This window comes from Populus alba, chromosome 17, assembly GCF_005239225.2.
Source record: "Populus alba chromosome 17, ASM523922v2, whole genome shotgun sequence".
NCBI lineage: Eukaryota > Viridiplantae > Streptophyta > Magnoliopsida > Malpighiales > Salicaceae > Populus > Populus alba.
In genome coordinates, this window is record NC_133300.1 from 17,759,544 (window position 1) to 17,772,465 (window position 12,922).

Below are 12,922 nucleotides of genomic sequence, written 5' to 3' on the forward strand. Positions count from 1 at the left end.
ATGAAATCGTAAAAACGATTCTAAAATCACAATATTATGCGATTTTATTGATTTTAACTCGATTTCAACCATTTTCAAGTTTTTTAAATGATTTACATGTTAAGTATATATTGACTAGTCAACTCATAATTTTAACAATCTTTTCAATACAAGAAGACAAAAATAACTTTTAAAATTGTTAATTTTCTTTTTTCCAACTTTTTTTCCTTTTTAATTTTTATGTGTTCAATTTTTTTTAGAATTATAAATGGAGATACTTGACATGGATAAGACATGTTTTTATATTTTTTAAAATTATAAAAAAATTCAAAATTATTTAAAAAATTTAATTTAAATCAAAAAAATTAAATTTTAATAAAAAAAATAAGTTAAAACTTACTTTAAAAAACCACAAAAGTTTCCATTGAAGAGGTTTCAATCCAATCTTTGACAATTAAGGAGCAAGACAGTTCCACTAATCCTTATAAAGGCCCAAGTTTCCGGCACTAGCTTCAAGATCAACTTTATTATTATTATTATTAAGTTAAAATTACTTTGTTTAGGTTGATGGTGATCTAAGCGAAAAAAAAAAATTTATTTTATGTCCCTGTTTATATTCCAGTCTCTCCAACTCTCTTTTATATCTATATTTTCTATCTTAAACACTAATCAAAGATTATTATTATCATATGATCATGGAGGTTCAATACTAGGTCTATTAAAATTGTACCAATTAGCACTTTAGCTTGTAGCCCAGCAATAAAAGAGTTTTATGTCTTTCCTCTGTACTGAGTCCTTTACGGTGTCTTATTATTGTTGTGAGTCCGGGGATTCGTGTAAGCTGACCCAGAAACCCGGGTTACAAAAAAAAAAAAAAAAAATTGTACCAATTAACCCTTGTCTTCAATTGCTAACAAAAACTGTTTTTAGTGTGTGACGTGGGGTTTCTACATTCCATGCAGCTGAAAAAAGTGTGAAATGGTCATTATGCCTTTTTTTGGTTCCCGTTTCTGAATCAACTCAGGTGATTTTTGTTAGCATATAACCTTCCCATGTATAGGACAAGCTCAGCCATATATATATATATTCAGAAGAGGAGAACACTTGATGAATTTAGGTATCAAACATCAAGAGCTTTAACTAAGATAGTAGAACAATTTTTCATTATACTAGGACAAGAACGAGATGGGAAAAGAGAAGGTGAGAAGTTATCGTGTGCTGTGCTATCCATAATTCTAAGCATCAGCATTCATGTATTCTGGCATGGGATTTGATGTAGAATCTATTAACACTTTTGACTTCTGTAAGTAAATCCTTGTTTTGATGAACAAGGACAACCATGTCACAGTAGATGTCATGTTTGCTTTAGTGCTTTAGTGCCCTAGGACATGTTGAATTCATGGAGGAAAGCTTGATACACATATCCATGGTTCTTCAAGAGATCGATGGATGAAGAGGCTTCCATCTTCCTTGGCGTAAAGAAGTTGAATCACCTCCAAGAATAAAAGGCCCTGTGACCTCAGAATTTCAAAGATTTTGTAAGAGCTCTGTCTGCCTCTAGGAATGTATATAGCAGTGGGCGTATAGGGTTGACACTAGAGTACCGAGGCAGTTATGCGTCTTGTTTAGGTATGAAAGGAACTCACTACAACAACCTCCATGAACTCCAAGTGCATGGTAGCTCAGTGCTTCTGTGTAACGTTCTTTCATGTGAGCACTAGGCAAAAAACATACTTACCAAGCAAACAAATCATAAAAAAAGAGAGCAACTTGGAACACTGGGAAGTATAAGTATGCACATGATGCATTTTGCAAGACATTTATACCATCACACTGACATACTCATGACCTATACATATGAAGATTTTTCTCGTCCCCACAATGTGGTGATAGAATTGCATCGGTTAACTGAAAGAAAAATTATATTTAGTTTCAAGGTCAAGTACACACGGAGGAGGTAAATCTGATGGACCTTGCAACTTCGCATTAACTATAGAAGATAAGAACGGATGTCTAAGGAATTATTCAAAGGAATGTTTAACCCACGACTTTTGGGCGCCAACCGGCAATGACATCCTCTGGCAGAGCACGTGTGTTAACAAATGAATCCCTGGAGAAGATTTCCTGAATAACAGAAATTTAGCATTGTCAAAAACCAGACATCATTATACAGAATACAAGATGGCTATGATTATACTAAACCAGTAATCCGCAGAACTATACTTCTATGGATGTTTAAACACAGAATTAACGTCATAAACCATGCATCAAAATAACCAGTTGCTCAAGCATATTGAGTCCAATGTCTATGCCAGTTGCTCATTCGGAGAATAGGGATTTGCATGTACTTGGTAATGTGACATTCAAGTTTACTCGTTAAGTCTCTGGCAGGTAGCAAGAGGAAAAGTACCTAAACTACATGACATTGTTTATATATGTTCCCAAGGAAACAGTACACCTCTTAACCAAATAGGGGTAAGAACTTGTGAAGTCATGAAGACAACACTGCATGATTACAGTGAGTTCTGAGGCAAGCTTATTGATTCATTATAAGCAGAATTTGCAAAGCCTGTGGACTTTTACATGAAACCTATACTTGTCTTCAAAATACATATTCTATGGTCTTTTCCCAAGTAATATACTTAATTATTCTTTGTAACGAATGAACAATGTAGTGATAGGACAGCAGCTCCACGAAAAGCACTCCCAAATGAACCTAATCTATGAAACAAAGCCCAAAAAGAAAAAAAAAATGGAGCTTAATGGAAGTCATAAAAGCAAAGCAAGCAACTTCAACCAAGGAAGAGGAGTGAGGGAGGGGAGGATGCCTATTCTCGCCACTGTGCCATTATGGTAACAGCGGTGCAATAGAATATGTTACAGGTAAAAGACCATGGACAAAGTCTGCATTCATTGCCCGCACAAACATGTTCACATATGTAACACACCATATCAGAAGATTAGCTTATAGGAGATACCTTCATGTAGGATTTGACGTAGGGAAGTGACTCTGGAACTGACCAGTTCTTATAATGCCCAAGAGCAATCTCTAGATGGTACAGCTTCGGTCCAAGGGCCAAATCAGCTGCAGAAACTCTTTCCCCGTTGATAAAAGGGCCCTTCAAAGGAGAGAGGACAAACAATCATATAATCAGTAAAAAGAACCATCAGATTCCAAATTGGACAGTGCATAAAGAAATTTTTGAAAAACAAAGTATTAGATCGAAGCAACAGAGGCCTACAGATAAAATGTCATTACTCAACCAATTGTTTCAAACAAATGCATTTTAAAGTCTTGAAAGCAGCACCAACACTGGCATTTACGACTTCAGAACTCAAGAAGAATTTCTATGTTCAGGAAATATGAGAATACAAAGCAATTTACATTGCTATAAAAAAATGAATAGGCATCTCCATTGCAATAAGATTAATCCTTCACATGCTTAAGCTGATTCTAACATTAAAAGGATGATATCATTGCGGTTCTTTTTTTCTTCAGTACCACAAGGTTAGCTGACCACCAGAACTTCAAGGTAGATAAGGACATACATTCTCTTTGATATGATCGTTCAAAGCACTAAGCTCATCAAGCAATGCCTGCTCTGTTCCATCACCAGGGTCTTTGCTTTTAAGAAATCCAATAAATGTGGAGAAGATCTTTGAGCCACTGCATTGAAATGGATAAATAAAATCAATAACATAAAACCTCAACTAAGATATAAAATCAAACAAATGCATTCTAGTATGGAAAGTTCAAGCTAGAAAACTCTAGTAAACTATAATACTCTCCAAAAACCTCAAAGGTGGCAATTCAACAAACATTGACTCTAAACAAACCATTCACTATAGTTGCATCTGACTTAATCAGAAGTTCAAACATGATGACAGTCCCAGATTTTCTTTATCAGAAGAAAATATTTTTTAAATAATTTTGATTTTTATAAGTTGAATTTTATGTTTCCACCACCATCAATCCCCCACAATCCCCTCCTCCTCCTCCTCCTCCTCACAAATAAATCAGTAAATTTAAAGTTATCACAAATGAAAATATTTAAGTGCAATATGAATGCACTGTAAATATGAAAGAATTTGTAACTCGTGCTTTACAGGATGGTTACCAAACACCTCCCAGAAAATGGAAGCACCAAAAACATTATTAGGTCAGAAAGTAAAAGTGACGATGGTAATTTTTGTAGCACTGAATGTAAAACATACACTGAAGCCTTTTCAGGTGGGATTGCCAACGGGGGATCTGGAAACTTTTCTTCCAATGCTTGTGTGATAACATCTGAATCTGAAACCCAGTTCTCCTCAAACTTTATCACAGGAACTTTACCATCTGGGTTTAGTTTCAAGAACCTATATCAAAGAAGAAACATAACTGATAAAGCAAATGGTCATATACAAACCAAGTAGACAAAACAGAGTAATATAACTATCCACCATCACTTGCTTTTCTTCTTCTTCAATGCCTTTGGTTAAAACCAAGGAACTGCCTTTATTTTGACCAATGTGGGTTGAATTCAAAATTTCATCAACAGGCAGTACGGCAGTTCTTTCTTGATGGTTAGTATAGTCGACACTATTATGATTAGACAAAAATGTTGATCAAATCATGCTCAGTGCATTCGTTTTTCACCCAAAGTCATTATAGAATTTGACTATATGCTACAGCAGTAAGAAGTATTTTTTTTTCCATCAGGATATCTATTCAAAGCCCAATACAATCAACTTATATTCTGAAATAAGTGTAAATAACACCAAGCACGTAAAGGGTTGGCCAAAATTGCAAGACCTACAAAATTTTCCAAATAGATGAACAAAATCATTATCTACTCGCTATTCAATTCTCACATGGGAGCTCCGCCAACATTCAGTTAAAAATTGGAAACTTCTAGGAGTTTTCTGTATGATCCAAAAACTTTTGGATAGCACCCACAATTTCGCCAGTGCCCTCTACAATGCCTTGTTTACAATATGGACAATGTTTTTTACATAACATTTTGCGATTGTGCTCCAGCCTTCCCTAACATTACAGTAGAAATCCACGAAATTATCAACCATAAAACATACTAGTAAATTTATGGAACTATAGTACGATATCTTTTGTTTACAGAATTCTAACGAAGGAGCTGGATTCATGTCAACTGAGTCAAGAAGTCGAAACGCCGTGAAACATTTTATGAAAAACGCATTAATATCGTAATTTCTTCAAGGCATTGTAGAAAAGAACACGGGCAAATGGCTTAAAGTAACTTACCATTCAGGTTTGTTCCCCAAATCAACAAACTTCATGTCATAAGGCAGATTCTTTTCCTCCAAAGTAAGCAATACCCTTTGACAAAAAGGACCTAAAAAAGCATTAAAAAAAGACCCATCAATTGCCATTTCCAAATGACCCAACAAAGAAAAGAAAGAAAACGCGATTCACTCACAGTCACCAAGTTTATCAGGGACAGTAAGAGAAGCTTTGACACAGATTTCAAGAGGGTCAGAAATTGAAGTAGCGGACATTGAAACAGTGAGGTTTCTTTTGATTCTTTGGCGTCTAAAAGCAGCAGAGTGGTTCGTAGGGAGTCGGAGAGAGGTTAAACCGAAGTGTTGTTTGATTGTGGAAGACAGAACACAAGCTGCTGTTACTGTTGGTTGGATTCTTGCAGTCGACATTTTTTTTTTAATGTTTTTGTGCTTTGCTTGATTGCGTGGCTGTCTGTCGAAAAATTGAGAGCGTGAAAGAGATGAGGCTCTGTAGTCTATACAGGTGGGAACTATCCCTATGGAAGCGACTAGATTCTGGCCGTACTGTTCTATGAGGTGTTGGCTTGACATTGCAGATAAAAATACTTTTTAATATTTTTAAATTATTTTAATATATTCACCTAACAAATAAAAAAAATATTATTTTAATATATTTTAAAAAACAATATTTTCCCAGAACTCGTTTTAAGGCTATGATTGAACCGGATTTTATAATTTTTATAATTATTTTTTAGATAATATGATAATTAATATAAATTTAATAAAAAATATTATAAAAATTAATTTCTAACCTATTTTTCTATTTTTAAACCAGCTCCGAGAAAACCTTCTAGGCGGGTAGAGCGACTAATTATCGAGAGCGTATAGTGTCAAGTTAGCTCGAAGAATTGACCTTGAATGGGCTTGTTCATGGACCGGGCCATGGCCCATGTTTTAATAAATTTTGCCAGATTGTGGGCTCGTCAAAGTCTGTGAACTGTTCTTTCCATGAGTGAATGATGAACCATTCAAGTGATTTCGTGCTTCTTCCTCGCCCAAATTTACAAAGAAACTTGACGGGAGGTCAAATGTGGGTTTTGAAAAGTTAAAAGGATTTTTGGAAAATACGTAAAAATTATGTATAATGATTATCATAATTGTTAAAAAAAGCATAGTCTAGTAGGTTGATGTAAGTCAGGTTTCTATTTGAAGCAAACAACACATTGAACAAAATATACAGCGAGGAAGCTTTTCATTGTAGTGACAGATATAGTTTACTGGAGATTATTAAATGAAATTATTATTTAAAAAAAAACAGTGGCTTTGGTTATGGCTGTAATTTGATCTATTTTAGTACTTTATAGGTCATTAAAAAATTATTCGGAAGTATATAAGTTTTTTCTAAAATTTTTACACATTAAAATTATATTTTCACCCTGAAGTTAATAAAATCTAGAAATTTTGACAAAGGTCCTTTTCATCTTTGTACAAACATTAAAACAGTAAAAATACTTTTTAATTCTTAGGAAAAAAAAATTATAGATGTTGATCAAGGGTTTTTTTTGGATTTTCCCTTCTGAGATCATAGTAAAAATACATCTTTACTCTTAGAAAAGGAAAAAAAAAAAGAGTATGCATTTAGAGGTGTTTTTGTACTTTCACACAAGTTAATTTGTAATTTCTAGGGTAATGAAAGGTATTTTGATATTTTGATATTGAATTATTTATTTTTCTTATTTTAAAAAGTTGTTGGCGAGTGTTTAATACACTCTAATGCGTGTGGTGTTCTTCATTTGGGTAACACGTGCGATGCCACCTACTGGTCAAACCTGACCTTTCATCGTCTCCTTGGAAGCATTATGGTGTCATTTTTCTCCTCGTGTAGTGCATGACAGTGGATGATGAACGGTTAATTGTCTATGTTCGTTTCTTTTTTCTTTCTTTTTTTCTTTTTCTTCTAGATAAAGTGCACGCCTATCCTCTTTTCTTTTCCCTTTTCAATTCCAATCCTTATGTTTTTTATTGCTTATTTTTATCCTTAGCCCATTTAGAAAAGTTTTTTATGGTTTCAATTTAGTTCTTAAATTAATATTTGTCGTATATTATTTTTTCTAATTTGTTCCTTATTCATTTGATTTTTAATTTTTTTCCTTGACTCTTTGTTAAAGTTTTATTGGTTTTCAATTTCATCTTTCAATCAAAGTTTATGTTTTTTTTTCAATTTAGCCCTTATTTCTTTTTTACTTGAGACATTTGATTTGTTTCATGGTTTTTTAATTTGTTGTGCTTTGCAATGAGTTTTGAAATTCCTCCTTATTTTCTTTTACAATTTTATCATTCTATATTTATTTCTTCAAAAAATGGTCATCAAACTTTTTATATCACTTTATCCTGATCTCATGACATTGACCACGGGTTTTGCAAGCTCTTTTTGATAGATTTTTTTAAAATATATATTTTGTTTTGTATTCAATTTTTTTAGAAGTTTTTTTTAAATTTATACAAACAAGAAAAATAGTTATTTTAATATTTCTAACATGTTAAACCTTGCATAATAAGTTATTTTATTCACTCAGTTTCATATGTATTTCTATTTCTATTATCTTTTATTGATTTTAATAAATAAAATCCATTAACGTGAATGGGTAAATGTTTTATTTTACAAAATCAGATATCTTAATCTACATTTATTTTTTATGTTCTCTAGTTTTTCTTTTAGTTATTGTTAACAAATTGTTTTTGTTTATTTACATAGATGATTATTGATTTATTTGATTAGATGCATGTATAAGCTTTTTGATGTACACTTGAATTTTTCTCATGTAAAAAACATATTGAAATAGTTTGTATACTCTTTTTTTTTTAAAAAAAAGCATTATAACTCACAGTGAAGCACATGTCAAATAGCTAATTGTTATAAAAACTAGTTGGCCCAGCTGAATTTTTAGAGACTGATGATTCAATCAAACCTATCCAGGTCAACATCAAGCAAAAAAATGTAAAAAAACAACCATCATTTTAATAAAAACAATTAATATAAATTGACATGGTGACCGATACAATTTTCCGAATCAATCTCAAAATTGATTATAGCAACAACAGTCACAAAATTAAATAAATATTAATTTTTTTTAAATCAATCTCTTTCTATTTAGATTAAGTTCATGATTAGTTGTAAACTATTTTCAAAGTGTTATTCCAATCTCTTAATCTGTATTGCAAGTTTAATAGGTTAATACAATTGATTTAAATATTTTTTTGCTATTATTTTTTAATATTTATTTTATTAGAGACTGAATTTTATGATTTGTTTTGATTTATTTTTGTTATTTACGTTTGGTTTTTATGTGGACAGTCTCTTGACGCTTGGATCTAGTTTTTGCTGATGGTAGGTTCCAAGATCAGGACTGATCTTGGAACTATTAAGAACTGGGCTTGTACCAAAAGTTCAGAACAGAGAATTTTTGTGCTGGACGAGAGCCTGGGTCTCGCCAGCTTTTCTTGTCACCAAAACCTGTCTTAAGCATCTAAAGTTTCTACACATTTTCTTCTTGTGTTTATTATGTGACAAAACATTTATATTATCCGAAAATCTGACAAAATACAAACTTCTGATGCTGTGCTTCTACACTAAACCTTGTAGATTGATAAATACTTCACCAAAAATACATTATATCAGCTGTTACTTGCATATTTCTCAACAACAACTGTATTGAGTTACTTTGAAGTTCAGAAATTAGAATCAAGGATTTAAAAGCTTTTTTTTTTGGAAACACAGGTGTTTCAATAAATTTAATTTTTTTTATTTTTTATGAAAAATTATTTATATATATATATGTTTTAAATTGTTTTGATGCGCTGATCTCAAAAATAATTTTTATAAAATAAAAAAAATATCATTTTAATATAAAAAATACTTTAAAAAAATAATTGCGACTACCCTTCCAAACAAGCATTAATTGTCTTGAAATTTGCACCATCAACTACATTTTCTTATTTTATATTCTTCTAAAGGTCAGATTTTCACGAAGTGGATTTGGCTTGTTGAGTACCATTTTATTTCTGGTCATATTTTAAATATATTATCATAAAAAAGAAAGAATAAAAGAATTTCATTATTGTTTTAAATGCAAAATGATAATGTGAATGACAAACCCACTCGCCCAAGTAGCCAAGCCTCATATTTACATGTGATATGCGTTAATTGACAGATGCATCTAATTGGGTTGACAGATCTTCAGATTTGAAGATTTTACTTAGTATTTTGTCCATTTTTTTATTTTTTTTCATGTCCTTCAGCACTATACAATGACATGAAGTCATTTTGTTTTGTTCATTTGTACTTGAAAGCTTACAACAAATTCCTGACAGTCCTTTGACCACCTAGCGTATGAAATAAAATTAAGGTATGGTTTTTTTATAGTATTCAAAATATTATGAAATTTAATTGTGAGGTAAAAAACTTGCATCCAGCTGTGTTTATATATATAAAGCTAAAAGATGCAGTGAAAACATTGTTTTCCATAGCTTGATCAATTTTTTAGGGCCATGTATTTAAGCTCTTATTTTTTTTTTTAATTATAGTTTGAAAAAATAAATCAAACGATGCATTGTTTGAATTTACCTTGATTCCAGTTACTATGATGGCTAAAAAAATCAGGGATTAAATTTTTTTTACCAAAAAACTTTTTTTCAACCCATCGCTAACCCAAAAGTACTTATACAAAATCCTAGAAATTTTTTATAAATTTATCCATGACCTCAAAAAAACAATCTCAAAACTCGAAATTAATTCAAAATAAAAAATTTCCCCGAGCTTAGATATGTTTTCCTAGGTACTTTCAAGGTAAAAAAAAATTTACCTAATATGAACCCACCTCATCAAATGAAACTATTTAACACAAAGATTGACCCTTTTCGTGTCTGAAATCGATGTTAATGACATCTTTTTTCTCTGCCACCAGAATCCAGCAATCTCTCACTATCCTCTCCCAAACTAGAGACTAAACAATAATTAAAATGAACTTTTATACCAGAATTAAATTGAAAAAATATTGAGGGATCAAATATATATAATTTTTAAATTGTGAGAACTAAATTAAACTTTTTGTGTAAACTTTGAAACTATCACCTATTTGTAGCACATTTTCTACTTTGGTCCATGTTTTTTAATTTTGTTCTTAGTCAATAAATTTGATTTAAATGCCCTTGAATTTGTCCCAAAAAGGATGCAACCAGGTAAAAAAAAAGTTTGACAATCTAATATATATATATATATATATATATATATATATATATATATATAATTTTGAACAATATATCCATAATAAAATACGAGAGGATAAAAAATGGTGTGTGAATGGTAAAAAAACCCCACACCCTTTACTATTTTACGAGCTCAAATCTGATTTTTTTATGAACGTTAAAGGTAAAAAAAATTCTAATATAAACTTTTCTCATCAAATGACAGATATAGTTTATTTTGGTAGTCTAAATCCGCGTCAATGAGGCTTTTTCTATTTTATCGTCAAAATCCAATGATCTTTCTCTCTTTTCTTTCAACTAGTGACTAAAAAATAATAAAAATAAATTTTTATATCAAAGTTAAATTGAAAAAATATTAAAATACTAAAATTATATAATTTAAGTGATTTTTAAAATTCAATACATCTTTTATAAAATTAATGACATCTTTTTTATTTTGATCCCTCAAATTGGAACCCCACATTTTCACAAGCCTCATATTTGCAAGTGCTATGCGTTAACTGACAGATGAATGTAATTGCGTCGACAGTCCTTCAGATTTGAATACCTTTACTGAGTATTTTGTCGAAAATGTAAAAAAAAACAAGTCCTTCAGCACTATACATTGACATGAAATCCCTTTGTTTTGTTCATTTGTACATGAAAGCTCACAATACTCTCCTGACCGTCCTTTGACCCCAACTTTGATCACGACATTGTACGGAATCACCACCCACAAAGTAAGTTTATGTTAACTAAACCATCTAGGTGGTGGTCTAGTTGTAAGAGTTTGAGATCAAGAAATTTGTTCCCTCTGTGGTCTCAGGTTCGAGCCCTGGTTGCTCATATGATAGCTACTGGAGACTTACATGGTTGTTAACTTCAGAGCCCGTGGGATTAGTCGAGGTGCGCACAAACTGATCCGGACACCCACGTTAAACTAAAAAAAAAAAATTTAGGTTAACTAAAAAAATACAGGCAGAGAAAAAACGAAGATAAAAAAATAATAAAAATAGATGAAATAGACACACGCACATATATATATATATGCTTGTTATTTTAGAAATACATAAATTTATTTTAAAACCATTTCAAAAACGAATTTGTTTTATATCTGAATTTTTTTTTTCAATAATTGATGGATCGAAACAGAATAAGAATGTTCAACGAACCATGAATATAAAAACACGATCTCAATGCTTTTCAATGTTACAAACCCGCAAAGATGGAGGATTTGGATAAGATTCGACTCAACAGGGATCCAAGTCTTCTCTTTCAACTGACAATCATTCAAGCTATATCCGATGTATACTCAGAGCTTATTTAATCTTCATGAAAAGGAGTGTAAAACCAAGTTCCTCAGGGCATAAAAAATATTCTTACAAACCTAGCCACTGCAGGTTTTAGAAGTCAAAAACAGTCATGGTGGGGTGGTCAACTGGTCATGAACCAGGGTTGAATGTTTTCAGACCCATCAATACGTCTAGTCCTCTCTCATGGGGGCACTCAACAGGTGATTTTGCCCTCAGGCCTTCAAAGCCATGTGTGGGTTTTCAGTGGACAGCACTGGTTGAAATCACATGAAACCCCATGTGAAGGGGTGCTCGGGAGGAGAAACAATTTACCTAAAAAAGTGTCCGCCATTGATTTCTCTTCCCATTTGCCAGGTCAAGTTGCCTCAGCCAACTGGAGCACAGAGGCGACGGCCTCTCATTTAGGACCCCAGAATTAATGGCATCAGAAAGGGAAAAAAACTGGGTTTCAGATTTAATTTGATGCTTGTTCGTACTAAGAGAATGTAATGGAGGAACATGACGCACATGGGCTAGATTGTGTTCGTTGTCGTCTGGTCCTACCAAAAGCATGTACATATGGTTTTGAGAGGCTTGGCAGATGGGTGACAAGCTAGTCCATGTTCGGTGCGGGTGCCTGAATCCCATCGATCTCTGGTGCAATCTTGAGGAGGAATTATTATATGCTTTCTCAATCGTCCTTCCACTTTCTTTCCTTTTCTTGTGAAAAATCAACCTGTAAAAGAGAGAAAGCAATTGCTCTTGCGTGTGTTCTTAAGCAACAAAATGTTGATTTTGTTCATGTAATATTGCTCTTGTTTGACATTAATGGAGTTTTCCATCCCAAATATGATTGCAGATTAATAAAGAAGCATTATTAATGAAGCATTTTGTTCATGTATTATTGCTCTTGCATTAGCCGGACTTATAAGATAAGCCTCTCAAATTCAACATAAATGTGAATAATTAAAAATAGTTTTTATTTTTTTTTTTAGATTGACATCTTTTTTTACTATATTGTTAAACTAGGATCAATACCCGAGATTAGGAGCTAGGATCCTAAAAGAATTGAATAGGAAATCGGCTTAAAATCCAAATCACAGGTTTTTTCTTGGTAGCACAAACAAAACATGAACTTGTACAGATTAAAGGCATCGGATGCCCTGCAT

General features: G+C 32.2%; 1 protein-coding gene across 1 annotated transcript; it reads right to left on the reverse strand.

Moving 5' to 3' along the window:
* Positions 1-1,762: 1,762 nt before the first annotated feature.
* Positions 1,763-5,801, reverse strand: LOC118039628 (glutathione S-transferase DHAR3, chloroplastic). The gene is made up of 6 exons (XM_035046386.2): positions 5,415-5,801; positions 5,240-5,330; positions 4,195-4,338; positions 3,529-3,646; positions 2,958-3,098; positions 1,763-2,103 (listed from the first exon to the last, which is right to left on the reverse strand). The coding sequence occupies exons 1-6, from the start codon at positions 5,644-5,646 to the stop codon at positions 2,017-2,019; spliced, it is 813 nt and encodes a 270-aa protein (XP_034902277.2). The 5' UTR covers positions 5,647-5,801; the 3' UTR covers positions 1,763-2,016.
* Positions 5,802-12,922: the final 7,121 nt, after the last annotated feature.